At 47.9% G+C, this 20332-nt stretch overlaps 1 protein-coding gene across 3 annotated transcripts in view; it reads right to left on the bottom strand.

Moving 5' to 3' along the window:
- The window catches only part of unc13d (unc-13 homolog D (C. elegans)), a 161131-nt gene that overhangs the window by 73031 nt on the left and 67768 nt on the right, over nucleotides 1–20332 (bottom strand). For all 3 annotated transcript variants that reach the window (XM_080209138.1, XM_080209139.1, XM_080209140.1), the window contains 6 exons: nucleotides 14090–14285; nucleotides 10014–10058; nucleotides 7059–7127; nucleotides 5940–6018; nucleotides 4581–4688; nucleotides 3679–3771 (listed from right to left, as the gene is read on the bottom strand). In XM_080209138.1, coding sequence (XP_080065264.1) covers nucleotides 3679–3771; nucleotides 4581–4688; nucleotides 5940–6018; nucleotides 7059–7127; nucleotides 10014–10058; nucleotides 14090–14285 — 590 coding nt within the window. The remainder of the gene's footprint in view (nucleotides 1–3678; nucleotides 3772–4580; nucleotides 4689–5939; nucleotides 6019–7058; nucleotides 7128–10013; nucleotides 10059–14089; nucleotides 14286–20332) is intronic.

Raw genomic sequence — 20332 nt, 5'->3', positions numbered from 1 at the left:
CATAACCCTTGACTTCCCTATTAGTCAAACATCTGTCTAACTCAGTGTCGAGTTATATTCAATGACCCAGTCTCCACTGCTCTCTGAGGGAGAGAATTCCACAGAAAGACCCTCTGTGAGAAAGACAATCTCGTAATAAGAACATAAGAAATAGGAGCAGGAGTAGGCCATCTAGCCCTTCGAGCCTGCCCCGCCATTCAATAAGATCATGGCTGATCTGTCGTGGCTCAGTTCCACATTCCCGCCCTCTCCCCATAACCCTTAATCCCCTCGCTTATCAAAAACCCATCAACCCGCATCTTAAAAATATTTAGCGAGGCAGCCTCCACCACTTCAACGGGCAGAGAATTCCAGAGATTCACCACCCTTTGAGTGAAGAAGTTCCTCCTCAACTCTGTTCTAAACTGACCCCCCTTTATCTTGAGGCTGTGCCCCCTAGTCCTACTGTCCTTTCTGAGCGGGAAGAGTCTCTCCACCTCTATCCTATCCATCCCATTCATCATCTTATATGTCTCAATGAGGTCTCCCCTCATTCTTCTAAACTCTAACGAGAACAAGCCTAGTTTATTCAGCCTCTCCTCATAGCTCAACCCCCTCAACTCCGGTATCAGCCTAGTAAACCTCCTCTGCACTCCCTCCAAGGCCAAAATATCCTTGCGTAAGTACGGCAACCAAAACTGCACACAGTACTCCAGCTGCGGCCTCACCAATGCCCTATACAGCCGCAGCAAGACCTCCCTACTTTTATATTCAATCCCCCTCGCGATGAAGGCCAGCATCCCATTAGCCTTCCTGACCACCTGCTGCACCTGCAGGCTGGGTTTTTGCGACTCATGCACAAGGACCCCGAGGTCCCTCTGCACCTTCGCCTGTAATCTCAGTTTTAAATGTGAAACCCCTAATTTTGAAACTATTTCCCCTGCTGTAGACTCCCACACAAGGGGGAAATATCCTCCCAGTATCCACTCTGTCAAATCCACTCAGGGTCTGATATGTTTCAAAGGGATCTCATACATAATGAGGCTTGGCTGAGAGCTCAGACAGCCATTACTCTTCCCCCCGGGGGAAAAAAAATACTAAATTTACAGCTTAAACTCTCTAATTCCGGAGTTGAGGGGGTTGAACTATGAGGAGAGGCTGAATAAACTAGGCTTGTACTCGTTAGAGTTTAGAAGAATGAGGGGAGATCTCATTGAGACATATAAGATGATGAATGGGATGGATAGGATAGAGGTGGAGAGACTCTTCCCGCTCAAAAAAGACAGTAGGACTAGGGGGCACAGCCTCAAGATAAAGGGGGGGCGGTTTAGAACGGAGTTGAGGAGGAACTTCTTCACTCAAAGGGTGGTGAATCTCTGGAATTCTCTGCCCGTTGAAGTGGTGGAGGCTGCCTCACTAAATATTTTTAAGACGCGGGTTGATGGGTTTTTGATAAGCGAGGGGATTAAGGGTTATGGGGAGAGGGCGGGAATGTGGAACTGAGCCACGACAGATCAGCCATGATCTTATTGAATGGCGGGGCAGGCTCGAAGGGCTAGATGGCCTACTCCTGCTCCTATTTCTTATGTCTTATGTTCTTAATCCGAAAATCCAGATATGAGGCAGGAATTCTGTTCCTGTAGAATATGTATGTCGATCTCTGTAGGGGGAACATTTTTCTACTGCGGGTAATAGTGTTAATATTCTGCAGGCGAATTTGGGTTGAACTTTATGGGGTCAGTGGGCTGGGAGGTGGGGAGGGCTGGAAATTAGGAACAGAGGGTGGGGACGGGTGGAGTGGTCAGTGCCCACCCACTGCCATCACAGTCCGATCTTCAGGAAGAGTCTGCCCTCCTCCCTTCCCAGAGGTCAACTGTTCCATTCAAGTTATCAGTTAAAGACCTCTTACTGCCACTGCTGACATTTTATCGGGAATGGGCATGGTGACATCACCAGGAACCATAGCAGCCTCCGTCAACTCAGGGATTGGGAGGTACGGCAACCCCAATGGCCACCCGGTGACCACAGCCCTACCCCCTCACTCCAACAATACACAGCCTTGCTGTCGACTGGTCCTGGCAGCCCCCAACCCGTTTACTTTGTTCCAGAGTTGGTGTTTGTGCTGTTTCTCCCAGTTTGGTGCAGTCCCAGCGGTGGCCATTGCTCCCCGTGGCATAGCTGGGACTGAAAAGCTATAACTATCCATTCCTGGCAGCTCCTGCTGATGGGACCTTGTCACTTAAGGGGACATTAGCTGCAAGATCAGGTCAGGGATCCCCAAACAGCCAAAGTGGGATTATCCTGGTTTTCCGAGGACAAATGGCCTCCTTCTGCACTGTAGGGATTCATTGGCCCAAATAAATCCAGCCTTTTTGGGTGTTGAATGGAGGCACAAATCCATAGCGTTGTGTCTCAGACCCTGCACCAGGTGGATGCCCAATGTCATATTTAGGTGATACATATATATCTTTGGCAGATGTCTAATAAATGTTTCAGGCTCTTGAATAATGGACCTAACTTGCAGTTTTATAAGACCCTTGTCAGACCCCACTTGGAGTACTGTGCGCAGTTCTGGTCACCTCATTAAAGGAAGGATGTGGAAGCTATTGAGAGGGTGCAGAGGAGATTTACAAAGATGTTGCCTGGATTGGGAGGCATGCCTTATGAGGATAGGTTGAGGGAGCTCGGTCTCTTCTCCCTGGAGAGACGAAGGTTGAGAGGCGACCTGATAGAGGTTTATAAAATGTTGAGAGGAATAGATAGGGTGGATTCTCAGAGGCTATTTCCCAGGGGCTGAAATGGTCACTACGAGAGGACACAGGTTTAAGGTGCTGGGGAGCAGGTACAGAGGAGATGTTAGGGGTAAGTTTTTCACTCAGAGGGTGGTGAGTGAGTGGAATCGGCTGCCGTCAGTGGTGGTGGAGGCAAATTCGATAGGGTCTTTTAAGAGGCTTCTGGATGAGTACATGGGATTTAATGGGATTGAGGGTTATAGATAGGCCTGGTAGGTGGGAATATGATCGGCGCAACTTGTGGGCCGAAGGGCCTGTTTGTGCTGTAGTGTTCTATGTTCTATGTTCTAACATCTGTTTCCTGTTTGTGATCTGAAAATGATGTGCCTGTTCTGTCCCATTCAGCTTCTTAAGTTTCCCTCTAGCCTCAGGAGAAACCATTCTCGATGACTAAACTCTCGCCCTGTTTCCATACCCTGTCACATCAGGAGTGGAATTGTGTTTACCTGGGGAGGGGACTGGGAGCTCAGTGAAACTAAAGAGGAAATTCATGTAATGAACTGCACAAATGTGACAAGTTTAATTAATGGGAATCTTTCAGGATTAAAACAAAAACACAAAATGCTAGAAAATCTCAGCAGGTCTGACAGCACCTATGGAGAGAGATATTTCGATGATTTAATCGGACAAAGGGAATATAAATGAGGCCTTAACACCCTCCACCATTAACCACTCGCCTCCAGAATCTCTGATATTATATATCCTCACCCACTCTCCGATATTTCCCACTACCCCATCCCCCCATTCCACTCTCTCATTCATATCCACACCCCACTTGTTGAAATAACCCACCTTCATTACTCTCTCTCTCTGATTATACCCAGCCCCCATCCCCCCGGTTTCTCCAATATTACCTGTATATTTCCTCCAACACGATCGCATCACCCACAATCCCAAACGTTCATACCTTCCTCTTTAACCTGTCATGCTGCACAAACTGCTGCAATAAACTGCGATGGATCCGAAACACTGGCTCCTGTTTGCTCAGTGTGGTATCTCTCTATGAACAGAAACACAAAGGGTAAATCCTCCTCCTATTGAACACTGGAGTAAATCGCACAGCCAGATCAACCCTCCCCTATCCACCACGCTCAGCTCATTGAGAAAGACATGGATGAGGGAAGTACAGTTAATGTGATGTATAAACATTTTAGCAAAGCCTTTGATAAGGTCCCCACACAAGAGGCACACGGAATTCAGGGGAACTTGGCAAGATGGATCCAAAACTGGTTTAATAATAGGGCACCGAAAGGTGGTGGTGGAAGGCTGTTTGAGTAACTGGAAACCTGTGTCCCGTACCATACCACAAGATTCAGTACAGGAACACTTATTGTTTGTTATTTACATTAATGATATCGATAATAATGCGGTGGGGATGATGAGCAAGTTTGCAGATGATGCCAAGACTGCTAGGGGTGGTTAATAGTGAAGAAGGTGGTTTTACCCTGCAGGAAGGTATCGATGGGTTGGTCAGATGGACAGAGCAGTCGCAGATGGTATGTAACCCTGATAAGTGCGAGGTGATGCACTTTGGAAGAAGAAACAAGATGAGGGAGATTTAATCAATGGCGGGAGACTCAGATGGATCTTGGGGTAATGCTGGAAAATGGGCTCAACTCTAGTGGTAATTATTGTCAGTGCAGACTCAGCAGGGCGAAGGGTCTGTACTGTATGACTTTATTACTGAAGTTTCCTAAGGAGGGTTCTCCAGTTAGCTGAGGATGAGATTCCCTGTCTGGGAATATACTTCTGTACATTTCCTCCTACTCAATAACATGGAGTTTGTATCTGGCATGGTTCCACACTTACCTCTTCATGGATAAGTTTCAGCTGCAGATGACACTTCCCTCGATCAGGATAGGTCTCTGTACAAGGTTCCAGAGAATACCATTTATCTTCAGGAGTGTAGGGCAGATCCTGCAAAATATACACTGAAACATGAGAGAGCACAGATCCAAGCAAAGACAGCGCCACACATCAAATCCACAACTTAGACACACTTCCTGCCATAACCCAACCACACTCTACCCCACTCCAGAGACTGGGGCCCAACATTTCAGCGGAGTACTAAGAGGGCTGCCTATTAGGTGGACGTGGAAGGTTCCTTGGTGTGATTGAAAAGAGTAAAAAAGTTCTGTATTTTGATTGGTGTGTTCAACCCCCAATGAACAACAGATGAAGCGGTTACTATAGCCACCCTAGCAGGAAAAGAAACCTTAATATATTTCAAGTAGGAACTGGACAAACCTTTAAAATTTTCCCAATCTTCAGGCCTGCCATTTGCCTTTGCAACATGGTTTGCCTTAGTTTTTGTCTTTATGTTGCCTTTAACTTCCCTGCTTAGCCGTGAATATTTCTTTCCTCTTTTTCTTCCTCTCGGAAATGTGTTTTAGTTGGGAGGAATTTAGTACCTCCTTTAAGATCTGCCACTGATCTTCAACTGTCCAATTTTATAGTTTTCCTGCCCAGTCCACTAGAACCAAATTTGTCCTCACAACTATGTAATTGTTTAACTCCAGAATGTTACTGTGGGATTCCAGTTTCTCGCCTTCAAATTGTATTCGAAATTCTAGCATGCTATGATCACTCTTCCCTAGAGGATCCTTAACTATGAGATCATTAATTAATCCCTCCTCATCTCACAACATCAAATCCAGAATAGCCTGCTCCCTGATTGTTTCTTGGAGCAATATGTTATGGAACCAATCTCTAATACATTTGATTAATTCTTGCTCAAGGCTACCCATGCCAATTTGATTAACCCAGTCTATATGCATTAAAATCACCCATGAATATTTCCATAACTTTTTTACAAGCTCATTTCCTCATTTATGTGTGCTCCACTGACGAATTCCTGTTTGGATACATTAAACTCCTGTTTTTATCTATTACTCCCACCAAAGACTTTGTTCCCTTGCTATTTCTTATTTCTAACAGACCAATTTAATGTTTTGGTCTCATTAGTCCATAAAGTACAATGATCTGCCATTCAGATTGATGCCCCGGGAAGGGGGTGCCCCAGGAGGGGGACACCCCGGGACGGGGGACGCCCCAGGAAGGGGATGCCCTGGGAAGGGGATGCCCCAGGAAGGAGATGTCCTGGTGCTTTACTATCTCCTATTCTGCTTGATAACAGCTCAGAGTTAAAACCTTCTCAAATTGTCTCACCTGCAGTTTAATGATCACATTTCCCAGAAAATCATCCTGCTCGTGTTTCCGAGCTGCCTTTTTCACATCTTTGAAAATCCTGTAACAATGAATCACAGTTGGTACCTCACAGCAAGAACAAGGCAGACGTTAAAGAGTTACATGAAAAACCCAGATACCAGATTCATCATTGATTCTCAGCCTGAATACTGAGGATAGCTTTGGCCGAGTTGGTTAGAGGCAAGAAATCCTTCAGGAATGGAGAAAATGGATGGAGTGTCAGATTCAAGAGAACGGAAGCAAAGGGAGTGTTGGATGGGAGAAGGATGGGCTGGAGATGGGTGAGTGAGGAATGTTGGATTACAATCAAAACAGAAAATGCTGGGAAAAGCTCAGCAGGTTTGACAGCAACGGCAGAGATAGAAAATCTGGGTTAACATGTGTCAGTTCTCGACCTTCCACCAGAACATGGAGAAGTTAGAGATGGAATAAGTTTTGAGCAAGAGATGGATGGGACAAGGGCAAAGGGAAGGTCTTTGATAGGGTGGAAGACCAGACAGATTGAGTGACAGGAACGTTAGTTCTTACGGCCAAAGGATTTCAAATATCATCTGCTGTGGTGGGATTCAATTCGGGGTCCCTGGAATATTACCCTGGTCCTGATCACCACTACACCACCACCTCCTCCTCCTGAGAGAGTGGCAGGAAGATGGCAGGTACAATATAATGTGGGGAAAGTGTGAAATTATCTAATTCGATAGAAAGAATGATTCTTTTCTTAAAAAAGGTGAGAGACCTGTAAAGGGTCCTTGTATGTTAACACGCAGCTACAGAAGCATTTAAGAAGGCAAATGGTCTGTTAACCATTACTGGGAGGTAGTTGGATTACAAGAGGAAGAAATTCTTGCTACAAATATACAATGCTGCAGGGAGAACACATCTAAAGTCTCTTTACACAAGAAACTTGACTCAAAGGGGGTGAAATATAGATTCACACGGTTGATTCCTGTGATGAGAGAGCTGACTATGAGGAGGGTTGAGCAGAATGAGCCTATACACCTCTGGAGTTTAGGAGAATGAGCGATGAAAACAAGGTTTTCGAGGGCTAGCGGGGAGACAGTGGGAAGCCATTTCCCTCACCTCCTCAGTCCAACAATCCCATGGATATCACCGAGTCGGAGCTTCACAGGATCATCAACATCCAAGTCCCTGAAAACAAAGAACCTCTTAGACCAGTAAAGGAGAAATTCAACATCAAAACAACATGCACAAAATCTTTAAAATAGGAGATTATCCTCATGCCCCCCACAGATTCATTCAAATGGTCAGTGGATAGGCATATGGATAACACTGGAATAGTTTAGGTTAGAGGGTCATTAGATTGGTTCCACTGGTCGGCGCAACATTGAGGGCCGAAGGGCCTGTACTGCGCTGGAATGTTCTATGTTCTATGTGTCAAAGATGAAAATATCAGGAAGGATGATCAAAAGCTTAGTTTGAGTCTCTTAAAGGGGGAAAAGTGGGGGGGTGGGGGGGTGGTGTGGCATTGATAGTTAGGGATGTACACAGGGCCACTGATTGGAGATTGAGTGGCTGGGGAAAGCTAAAAGAGGAGAGGGCGATGGAAATGGTTGGAAACCAGGGTCTGTGTTTTAAAATTCAACAGCAGCCAATACAGATCAGTGAGCAAAGAGATGGGGGGGGTGGGGTTCGGGATGGGGGGTGGGGTTCGGGCTGGGGGGTGGGTTCGTGATGGGGGTGAGTTCGGGAAGGGGGTGGGTTCAGGCTGGGGGGTGAGGTCATGCTGGGGGTGAGTTCGGGATGGGGGGGTGGGTTCAGGCTGGGGGACTGGGTTCGTGATGGGGGTGGGTTCGTGATGGGGGTGAGTTCGGGAAGGGGGTGGGTTCGGGATGGGAGTGGGTTCGGGCTGGGGTGTGGGTTCTGGCTGGGGGGTGGGTTCGGGCTGGGGGGTGGGTTCGGGATGGGGAGTGGATTCGGGCTGGGGGGTGGGTTCGGGATGGGGAGTGGATTCGGGCTGGGGGGTGGGTTCGGGAAGGGGGATGGGTTCGGGATAGGAGTGGGTTCGGGCTGGGGGGTGGGTTCGGGATAGGAGTGGGTTCGGGCTGGGGGGTGGGTTCGGGATGGGGGGTGGGTTCAGGCTGGGGGGTGGGTTCGGGAAGGGGGTGTGGGTTCGGGATAGGAGTGGGTTCGGGCTGGGGTGTGGGTTCGGGCTGGGGTGTGGGTTCGGGATAGGAGTGGGTTTGGGCTGGGGAGTGGGTTCGGGCTGGGGTGTGGGTTCGGGATAGGAGTGGGTTTGGGCTGGGGGGTGGGTTCGGGCTGGGGGGTGGGTTCGGACTGGGGGGTGGGTTCGGGCTGGGGTGTGGGTTCGGGATAGGAGTGGGTTCGGGCTGGGGGGTGGGTTCGGGCTGGGGGGTGGGTTCGGGCTGGGGGGTGGGTTCGGGATAGGAGTGGGTTCGGGCTGGGGGGTGGGTTCGGGCTGGGGGGTGGGTTCGGGCTGGGGTGTGGGTTCGGGCTGGGGTGTGGGTTCGGGAAGGGGGTGTGGGTTCGGGATGGGGGGTGGGTTCGGGAAGGGGGTGTGGGTTCGGGCTGGGGGGTGGGTTCGGGCTGGGGTGTGGGTTCGGGCTGGGGTGTGGGTTAGGGCTGGGGGGTGGGTTCGGGCTGGGGTGTGGGTTCGGGAAGGGGGTGTGGGTTCGGGATGGGGGGTGGGTTCGGGAAGGGGGTGTGGGTTCGGGCTGGGGGGTGGGTTCGGGAAGGGGGTGTGGGTTCGGGCTGGGGGGTGGGTTCGGGAAGGGGGTGTGGGTTCGGGATAGGAGTGGGTTCGGGCTGGGGGGTGGGTTCGGGATAGGAGTGGGTTCGGGCTGGGGGATGGGTTCGGGAAGGGGGTGGGTTCAGACTAGGGGGTGAGTTCGGGAAAGGGGGGGGCGTTCGGGCTGGGGGGTGGGTTCAGGACGGGGATGAGTTTGGCATGTGAGTTTTACCTAGAAGACGACTGTGTGTTCAGTACACAATTACTGGGAACATTATGATATTGCAGCAATGTTTTATCCAAATGCCCTCCCCATCATTTACATGTTTAAATCTGGGAGTACACTTTACCCCCCAGCTGAGACACTATATAAACAGTTCAGCCTGACAGAGAAGTTATTAGTTTTTTTGATTTTTCTATTTCTGAGTCGTTTCTCTGTATCAGATTTCCTTTTCCATTTTATTGCAGCCAGGATACTGGTGAATCCTCCCAAAGTTGGGCGAGCAAAACAGGCCCCACTGATGGCAACAGCAAATGAAGATTTACAACCAATATCAGCATTTACTAATTCAACAGTGTCTTTATCTTCCACTGATGACCTCACAATCCGATTGGATATAGATGAGGGATCTTACACTCCTGCATTACGACTAGTTTGTGTTCAGTGATCCATTAATGCAGAATTTTCTGCACATTCACAGGTCACTCAGTACATCAAGCTCTTGCCAATAATTCGTCCACATAATTAGTTTGGGGATTGATACACGGCTACGGAGAGATTGAGGCAATGGGGTTAGTTTGGGATTGATACAGGCTATGGAGAGAGAGCGGGACAGTGGGATTAGTGTGGGATTGATACAGGGCTATGGAGAGAGAGCGGGGGTCAGTGGGATTAGTGTGGGATTGATGCAGGGCTATGGAGAGAGAGCGGGACAGTGGGATTAGTGTGGGATTGATGCAGGGCTATGGAGAGAGAGCGGGGGTCAGTGGGATTAGTGTGGGATTGACACAGGCTATGGAGAGGGAGCGGGACAGTGGGATTAGTTTGGGATTGATACAGGGCTATGGAGAGAGAGCGGGGGTCAGTGGGATTAGTGTGGGATTGATACAGGCTATGGAGAGAGAGCGGGACAGTGGAATTAGTGTGGGATTGACACAGGCTCTGGGGAGAGAGCACAGGATAGTAGGATTGGGAAAATTAACAAAAACATGGATCACACACAATGGCCTCTCCATCTTTGCTTCAAAGATTTTTCAACTATATTGATCGTAAGGATCTCTCCCTCTACACATTCCTTGCACAGTCGCTCCAGCATTGTAATACTCACCACATGTCCATGTACAGTTCAGTGTTACGGTAATCCTCGACTTTCCTGCAACAAGAGAGTCATTAATAACGACAGGTTTTGGAATCGAGACCTGTGAATCCATGAGGAGTGATATAGCCAACATTTGATTTTGATTTGATTTATTTATTGTCACATGTATTAACAAACAGTGAAACGAATTGTTTCTTGCGTGCTGTACAGACAAAGGAGAGAGTGCAGAATGTAGTGTTACAGCCATTGCTAGGGTGTAGAGAAAGATCAACTTAATGCGAGATGGGTCCATTCAAAAGTCTGACAGCAGCAGGGAAGAAGCTGTTCTTGAGTCGGTTGGTACGTGACCTCAGACTTTTGTATCTTTTTCCTTACAGAAGAAGGTGGAAAAGAGAATGTCTGGGGTGCATGGAGTTCTTAATTGTGCTAACTGCTTTGCTGAGGCAGTGGGAAGTGTAGACAGAGTCAATGGATGGGAAACTGGTTTGTGTGGTGGATTGGGCTACATTCACAACCTTTTGTAGTTTCTTGTGGTCTTGGGCAGAGCAGGAGCCCATACCAAGCTGTGATACAACTAGAAGGAATGTTTTCTATGGTGCATCTGTAAAGGTTGGTGAGAGTCGTAGCGGACATGCCAAATTTCCTTAGTCTTCTGAGAAAGTAGAGGCGTTGGTGGGTTTGCTTAACTATAGCGTTGGCATGGGGGGGGGGACCAGGACAGATTGTTGATAATCTGTACACCAAAAAACTTGAAGCTCTCGACCCTTTCTACTTCATCCTGTTGATGTAGACAGGGACATGTTCTCCTTTAAGCTTCCTGAAGTTGATGACAATCATAGAATCATAGAGCCCTACAGTGCAGAAAGAGGCCCTTCAGCCCATTGAGTCTGTACCAAACACAATCCCACCCAGGCCCTACCCCCATATATTATACCCACTAATCCCTCTAACCTCCACATCCCTGGACACGAAGGGGCAATTTCTTAGCATGGCCAATCAACCTAACCCACACATCTTTGTACTGTGGGAGGAAACCCACGCAGACACGAGGAGAATGTGCAAACTCCACACAGACGGTGACCTAAACCAAGAATCGAATCCAGGACCCTGGAGCTGTGAAGCAGCAGTGCTAACCATTGTGCTACCGTGCTGCCTTCTTTTGTTTTGTTGACATTGAGAGAGAGATTATTGTCGCCGCACCAGTTCACCAGATTCTCTATCTCATTCCTGTACTCTGTCTCGTCATTGTTTGAGATCCGACCCACTACGGTGGCGTCGTCAGCAAACTTGAAAATCGAATTGGAGGGGAATTTAGCCGCACAGTCACAGGTGTAAGAGGAGTATAGCGGGGACGGAGAACATGATCAGTACTACGCAACTGAATGATTCTGTTCAATGTGACGATCTCATGGTGAAGCAGTGAACAGGAACATCATCTGCCTGACTTTGCTTTACTCCCTAGGGTCCATCCATCCAAGTCTGACACTACCTGTGTTTCTGGGCTGGCTGATCTTAGGAGGGGAGTGGTGGAGGACAGGATGCCAAGAGAAACTCCCTTTATGTCAGAGAAGAGTAAAATCAGCCAGTGTTCCAGCGTGCCCTTGCTGTGTAAGTTCTGTGAAGGACAGAATCGAGTGCAGCTACATTGCCCTGCATGGTCAAAATACCTGCTGACACGAGAATGGACTCGCATTAGGAATACTGAACAAAAATACCACACCACCCACCGACTCCTAACTGAAAGAAATGAAAAAAAAGACAGAAGAACAGCGAGACAGATTAGAAATATAAAAGCAATAAACCCTCTTTCTGCACTGATTCTGCAAGGATTCTGTGATTCTAAGCAGAAGGAATGAGGAAGCAGCATGAGAGAAAACACGATGAGAATGGGCAGGGAAGAGAGTGAGTATAATCTCCAACCCCCCCACCCCCACGTATATCGCTTTTCGTCCATCGTCGATGAGGACCTCAACACCATTAGTCATTTTGAGGCTGGTTGCGGTGTGTCCGAAGATGACTGATCAGGGCCAATTCGGGCACAGAATGTCCTGGCACATATTGGACAGGCTTGTGTAGACTCTGTCGTTGTTGCGCTGGTGGCTCTGGACTTGCACAGCTCGTGCTAAGTTGTGCTTCAGCAATACACCTTGTTTCGTGAGCTTGACAGCCTTTGTGGGTGAGGCAGTGCCAGGAAGGGCGGTTTTGTGCCAGCGTTTCCCAGGAGGTTGTGTCAATGTCAAGCGACTTCAGGGAGGCTCTGAGTGTGTCTTTGTAACATTTCTTCTGCCCTCCATGTGAGCATCTTCCAGCAGAGAGTTCCCCAAAAAGGAGCTGCTTGGGTATGCGTTCGTCTGACATAAGGATGACGTGACCTGCCCACCAGGTCTGCGCTCTCATCAGCAGTGTGTGGACTGATGGTAGACTTGCTCCAGAGAGAACTTCAGTGTCTGGTACTTTGTCTTGCCATCTGATGTGTAATATTCTGCAAAGACAAGTCATGTGGAAATGATTGAGCTGTCTTGCATGCCTTCGATACACAGTCCACGTTTCACAGGCGTACAGGAGGGTAGTGAGTACCAAGGCGCTGTAGACCTTCAGTTTTGTTGCTGGGCTGATTCCTCGATGTTCCCATACAGTGGAGCGCAGTCTACTGAAAGCAGAACTTGCCTTTGCTATTCTGCAGTTAACTTCTGTATCAATAGTCACTGCTTGGGAGAGGGAGCTGCCAAGATAAGTGAACTGGTCCACTGCCTGTAGTTTCTGCCCTTTGATTGTGATTATGGGTTCTGTGTATGGTGCATTAGGAGCAGGCTGGTGCATGACTTCAGTCTTTTTAATGTTGATGGTGAGTCCAAAGTTGTCACAAGCCGTGGAAAATTTGTCCATACTGACTTGCATCTCTGGCTGTGAGCCAGTATACAGGGCGCAGTCATCGGCAAAGAGGAAATCTCAGAACAGTCTCCTTCACTTTGGTAATAGCTTGAAATCTCCTCAGGTTGAAGAGCTTCCCATTCACTCTGTACTTGAGGCTGATTCCAGCGACACTGTCCTGGAAGGCATCATTCAGCATGGCAGTAAACATCATGCTGAACAGTGTGGGTGTGAGCACACAGCCCTGATTGACACCACTGGTGACTGGGAATGTCTCAGAGGATTCTCTGCCATCCAGTACTCTGGCCATCATGGAACTGGCGTACTATCTGAATGAATTTGGGGGGGCCGCTGAACTTTGACATGATCCTCCACAGGCCTTGTCGGCTTACAGTGTCAAAGGCTTTCGCGAGGTCAACAAAGGTTGTGTCGAGCTCACGATTCTGCTCCTGACACTTCTCCTGAAGTTGGTGCACAGCAAAAATCATGTTAATAGTCCCACAACCTTTGCGGAAGCCACACTGTGACTCTGGAAGCAGGCCCAGCTCCAGGTGAGTGACCAGACGATTTAGCAGGACTCTTGTGAGGGTTTTTCCTGTGATGGAGAGCAGCGAGATTCCTCAGTGATTGTCACGTACTTGCCGATTGCCCTTCCTCTTGTAGAGGTGTACGATGGAAGCATCTTTAAGTTCCTGAGGAATGGATCCTTGCTTCTAAAAGGACTGGAACAACTCGGTGAGCTTCTCGATAAGTACAGGACCAGCAGCTTTATAGATCTCTGTGGGTATGGCATCTGCCCCTGGGGCTTTGCCACTGGATAGCTGGCTGACAGGTTTCATGGCTTTGGCTACTACCGGTGGGTCATCCTTGGCGCTGTTGATATTGACCTGGGAAATCCTGTCTATTGCCTCATTGTTAATAGATGATGGTCAGTTGAGGATGGCTTCAAAGTGTTCAGCCCATCTCTGCAGGATCTGAGCCCTCTCTGCAATGAGAGTTGTACCATCTGTACTCAGGAGGGGGGAACTCCCGAGAGATTGAGGTCCACAGAGAGTGTTGCGGGCTTCATAGAACCGTTTCAAGTCATTTCTGTCAGCGTATCCCTGTATTTCATCTGCCTTCAACGACTGTTGAAGCCGTTGCCCATATATAACACTATGGGAGATAGACTAAGACAACTCGCAGTGACTCAAGGTGCCAATATTGATACTCACAAGAGAAATGTTTCATTCCAAATGGGGTTCAGGGTCTGCTTCTTGACTTCTGTTCTTTGAATTTGATCCTGAGGGATTGAATCTTTCACCACAGCTTTCTGTCGTCTCCTGGGCAGGGGACTGTCTGCTCTGGCCTCTTCTTCCTGTTGTTCTTCAGTAACCATCACTCCCAGCAAACAGTAAGGGTCACTGAAACCTAGAGAAGAAATCCATTGAGAACATTTGGATTAGATTGATGGTAAATTTACCACAGCAATCCCAGAGGAAAAAACTCTGCACTCCAGAATATCCTACAATCTCCTACACAGTCTGCTCACACACCTGGACAGGATACCAGAAAGGGTTTGTCATTTGGCAGGTGGGGGCAGTTTTCTTTGACCACCTGTTTGAAGGGATTGCCTGCTCAATGTAAAATCCACTTGATTTTACCTCCATTGAAAGCTACTCCATTGTCCCAGGGTATCAGCCAGTTATTGGAAGGGAGGATTTCCTCTGTAGCCCCCATCAACAGTTTTTCTCTCTGTCACTCCCTATTTTGGTTCCCTCCCTCTCTCTCTCTCTTTTATCAGTGACCCTCCAAAAATGTCTGAGTTCAACATTCCCAATGTTGATTCTCTGATACTAACCAAAGTGATAACTTTGCTTTTTGAGGCATCGTGTCAAATGAACAAACGCCAGCTGCTGTTGTACGCCTCCCCAGTTCTCCCTTCCATTTGGAGACCTGACAGGAGGTTCAGAGGTTGAGACAGAGTTCAAAGAGTGTACCTCATAGGCTGTCTGAGAGAACAAGTTCATTGGTTTCTCTACGGTGGATGCTGCTAAAACCTGAGACTCTTACCGAATAGATAGCCACACATATGCCCACAGACAACATGGGAGAAGGTATAGTGAGGTTGACCTGTTCTTGTCTATGTGAGAAGATGGCAACACTAGTGTTATGTGTGGTAGATATCTCAGTGAATGAATGCTCACACTGCTACTCGTTGAGGTTTTGTAATCATGGATGACTTCAACTTGCTTGGAGAATGACCACAGACCACCATGAGAGAGGGTTCTGATTGGTCCCAGGTCAGTCGAAGGCGTGGTTGGGCCTAGTGGTGTGAACTGGACTGGGGGCCTTTGTTTCCAGAGGAACCACCAGAAAGCCATTGACATAGATTCCTTCTCCGGTTCTGCTTCAGTCGGGAATCAATTTCCTCCAATTCCATCACAGACTTTGTGTCCTCGTTATCCGGAAAGACAGGCTTGGTGTTGAGGATGGTATCATCCTCTGGGAGCCCCGAGCAGTCATCCCTCACCCAGGGTGGAATCCAATATTTATGGAATTACAAATGGCCACCCTGGAGTAGCTGAGATGAAAGTGCTGGCCAGGGACCACATCCGGTGGGCCAGCCTCGATATCACAGAATGAGATGATGTGATTCGTGCCAAGAGAATCAGAAACTACCTCCCTCAACCTCATTACATCCATGGGAGAGGTCTAGCAGGCCAAGCGTGTGAGTGCTCATGCTGGGCCTTTTATGGGTTCCATGTCCCTGATCCTGGTGGATACACACTCCAAATGGTTGGAGATGAACTCCACTACTTCCCACGCTCCAATCGAGAAATTAGACGGAAATTCTGCACACATGGAATACCAAAAGCTCTGGTTTCTGACAACAGCACTGCCTTCACCAGTACTGAGCTCCAAAATGTCACGCTTTCTAATGGCATCAGGACAACATCCTGTCATCAAATGGGCTGGCGGAACGGCCGTGTGGACTATTAAAATCGGCATAAAGAAACAATCTGCAACATCCGTCGAGAAGAGAGATGTTGTATTCCTATTCGACTACAGGACCACGCCCCATACAATCACAGGGATGGCCCCAGCGGGACTGTTTATGGCACAGTAGCTTTGGATAAGATTAATCCGAATGTTCCCAAACCTGGTGAGGAATCCCATCTTGAAATCCAAAAACAAATTTTATGAGCTGGACCATTTCTGGGATACAGAGAGTCCACCCCAGAGCGGATCTCATTACTGGCACCACCTGCATCAGGCAACAACTTGAAGCTGACCAACAACCACCCCCCCACAAACCTCCACCCCCCCCCCAACCCCCCCGCGCCCCCCCCCCCCCAACCCCCCTGCCCCTTCCTCAACACCAAGCCTGTCTTTTTGGTCAGATAGGGTTTCACTTCATCCGAGGGTTGTCCTCTCAATCCATTCAAGATCATGTGTTTCAATTTGGATCGAGTTGGGTCCTTTTGTGTCCTGACCTTAATTTTCCTTGCGGACACTGGCAGAGTTTCTAAAAGATTTAGGGTTATCAGGACCCCTTCCACTGCTGGTACAGGAGCTGGGCTTGTGGGCATTGGGAGGCAACATGTAGCAGCAGTGTTGGCTATCTGAGTTTCAGCGCGGTGCTCTAGGAGGTATTCATAAACCACTAGGAACAAAGTCCAGTGTGTATCCAAGCAGAGGTAATAGGGTTACAATCTCATCTTCCTTAAAATGTCCCAACGGTCAGTTACTATAATGAAACGTGTTCCATAAACATATTGATGGAATGTCGTCACACCAAATATAACTGCCAAACCCTCTTTCTCAACCTGAGAATGTCTCCACTTGGCAAAAGGTCTTAGATAAGGATGTGATAGGCTTTCCAATGGTATGATAGTGCAGCCCCCGTCCCCGTATGGAGAAATATCACATGTCAGGGTGAGTTCTTTCTTTTTTGTCAAAATGGGCCAATATGTATGACATAAGTAGCCGCTGCTTTATTGAAAGCATCGATCTGTGGTGCCTCCCAGGACTTCCGTAGGAGGATATGTAAAGAAGGTCAGTAAGGAGACAAATTTGGGATGAGTTTTCCATAGTAGAGGCCTCAGGAAGGATTTACCAGTCCAAACCAGAGGAGGTTTACCAGGATGTTGCCTGGTATGGTGGGAAGGTCTTATGAGGAAAGGCTGAGGGACTTGAGGTTATTTTCGTTAGAGAGAAGAAGGTTAAGAGGTCACCTAATTGAGGCATACAAGATGATCAGAGGGTTAGATAGGGTGGGCAGTGAGAGCCTTTTTCCTCAGATGGTGATGGCTAACACGAGGGGACATAGCTTTAAATTGAGGAGTGATAATTATAGGATGGATGTCAGAGGTAGGTTCTTTACTCAGAGGGTAGTAAGGGCGTGGAATGCCCTGCCTGCAGCAGTTGTGGACTCAGTGGATAGGCATATGGATAACATTGGAATAGTTTAGGTTAGAGGGTCATTAGATTGGTTCCACTGGTCGGCGCAACATCGAGGGCCGAAGGGCCTGTACTGCGCTGTAATGTTCTATGTTCTAACGCCGGCATCTCCACATCATGCACACCAATTGTCACAGGCTTCCACTCAGAGAAGGAATCCTTCACTACCACTCTCTGGCTTCTTCCATTGAGCCAATGTCTAATCCAGTTTACTACCTCTCCATGTATACCTAGCAACTGAACCTTCCTAACTAACCTCCCATGGGGGACCTTGTAAAGCTGTGATGATGTGGTTTAGTTGCATTGTCATTGTTTCTGGAAGTGGGTGTATCTGTATGGTACAGTCCGCGTCTGGCCTTGGCGTCTTCCCTGAATAACACACATTTTGTCTATTCCTATAACTTTGCCGTGCCCTTTGACAGTGCTTGCCAGGATCCACCGTCTGGTATCCTTCTGGGTCATATTCTCTAGTATTCTAGAGGCCGTCACTGCTTTTCCCTGACTGCCTGATGATGTGAGTTGAGCTCTGATGTTGTAATGGACTCTCTGACATCTTACTGATGCAAACACTCTATGTTAAGAAATAATCATTGCTGCACAAGACCCCTCCCAGTAACCAGAAGGCATTGCTTTCTGATACCCCCTGAAGCTCCTAAGCCCCTTTCTCTGCATTTTCCACTGATAGAGCTACTTCAATGCCCTTTTTAAAATCCAGTTCTGCCAGTAACTTTTCTACACCGTCAAACTGTTTATTCTGCATATCAATTTGATTTGTAACATTCCACTCAGGGAAGGCCCGAATCCACGATGTTCTGCCAATTTTTGTAAGCTGGCCAAAAATGCAGTGATGTGGAGATGTCGGCATTGGACTGGGGTAAACACAGTAAGAAGTCTCACAACACCAGGTTAAAGTCCAACAGGTTTATTTGATAGTAAACGCCACTAGCTTTCGGGGTTTGCCCCTTCCTCAGGTGAGTCACTCACCTGATGAAGGGGCAAACCCTGAAAGCTTGTGGGTTTACTATCAAATAAATTTGTTGGACTTTAACCTGGTGTTGTGAGACTTCTTACTGCAAAAATGCAGTAACAGGTTCCCCAGGGGTTCTCTCTGCTCTGTTAAAGCAGCACGGGGTGGCACAGTGTTTAGCACCGGTGTCTCACAGCGCCAGGGACCCGGGTTCGATTCTGGCCTTGGGTGGCTATGTGCAGTGTGCACGCACTCCCAGTGTCTATGCGGGTTTCCTCGGGTGCTCTGGTTTCCTCCCACAGCCCAAAGATGTGCAGGTTAGGAATTCTATGGTATTTCTGGGTATTTCAGAGTGCTTTGGGTCATCGTGACTCTTTATCAAAAGTCTGGATAGGTCAGTTTTTTTATTGCACTGAATGTCAGGGCCCCAGATTCGGTGAATAAGATTACTTTCTGTTTCTAGAACATAGAACATTCCAGCACAGTACAGGCCCTTCAGCCCTCGATGTTGTGCCGAGCTATGTCCGAACCCAAGATCAAGCTATCCCACGCCCTATCATTCTGGTGTGCTCCATGTGCCTATCCAATAACCGCTTGAAAGTTCCTAAAGTGTCTGACTCCACTATCACAGCAGGCAGTCTATTCCACACCCCAACCACTCTCTGAGTAAAGAATCTACCTCAGACATCCCTCCTATATCTCCCACCATGAACCTTATAATTATGCCCCCTAGTAACAGCTACATCCAACCGAAGAAATAGTCTCTGCACATCCACTCTATCCCCCTCATCATCTTATAAACCTCTATTAAGTCGCCTCTCATCCTCCTCCACTCTAAAGAGAAAAGCCCCAGCTCCCTCAACCTTTCCTCATAAGACCTACCCTCCAAACCAGGCAGCATTCTGGTAAATCTCCTCTGCACTCTCTCCAATGCTTCCACATCCTTCTTACAGTGAGGTGACCAGAATTGCACACAATATTCCAAATGTGATCTCACCAAGGTCCAGCATAACCCCACAGCTCTTAAACTCAAACCCCCTGTTAATAAATGCTTACACACTATAAGCCTTCTTCACGGCTCTATCCACTTGAGTGGCAACCTTCAGAGATCTGTGGATGTGAACCTCAAGATCTCTCAGTTCCTCCACATTCCTCAGAACCCTGCTGTTGACCCTGTAATCCGTATTCAAATTTGTCCTACCAAAATAACCTCGCGCTTATCAGGGTTAAACTCCATCTGCCACTTTTCGGCCCAGTTCTGCATCCTATCAATGTTTCTTTGCAGCCTACAAGAGCCCTCCACCTCATCCACTACTCCACCAATCTTGGTGTCATCAGCAAATTTACTAACCCACCCTTCAGCCCCCTCTTCCAAGTCATTGATAAAAATCACAAATAGCAGAGGACCCAGCACTGATCCCTGTGGTACACCGCTGGTAACTGGCCTCCAGTCTGAATATTTTCCCTCCACCACCACACTCTGTCTTCTATGAGACACAGTAAGAAGTCTGACAACACCAGGTTTCTACGAGACAGCCAGTTACCTATCCAATTGGCCAAATTTCCTTTTATCCCACACCTCCTTATCTTCTTCATGAGCCTACCATGGGGAACCTTATCAAATGCCGTGTTAAAATCAACTTATATAACATCAACTGCTCTACGTTTGTCCACACACTTAGTTACCTCCTCAAAGAATTCAATCAAACTTGGGAGGCAAAACTCACCTCTCACAAATCCATGTTGACTATCCCGGATTAAACTGCATCTTTCCAAATGGTTATAAATCCTATCCCTCAGGACCTTTTTCTATTAACTTACCGACCACCGAAGTAAGACCTATAAGGCCTATAATAACCAGGGTCATTCCTACCTCCTTTATTGAAGAGAGGAACAACATTTGTCACTCTCCAGTCCTCTGGCACAACCCCCATGGACAGTGAGGACCCAAAGATCAAAGCTAAAGGCTCCACAATCTCAACTCTTGCCTCCCAAAATATCTTAGGATGTATCCCATCTGGCCCAGGGGACTTATCAACCCTCAGGT

The sequence above is a fragment of the Carcharhinus amblyrhynchos genome, chromosome 21 (assembly GCF_965287045.1).
Source record: "Carcharhinus amblyrhynchos chromosome 21, sCarAmb.v2.hapA, whole genome shotgun sequence".
Classification (NCBI taxonomy): Eukaryota; Metazoa; Chordata; class Chondrichthyes; order Carcharhiniformes; family Carcharhinidae; genus Carcharhinus; species Carcharhinus amblyrhynchos.
The sequence above is the reverse complement of the archived record's forward strand: the minus strand, read 5'-3'. Positions and strand labels throughout refer to the sequence as shown.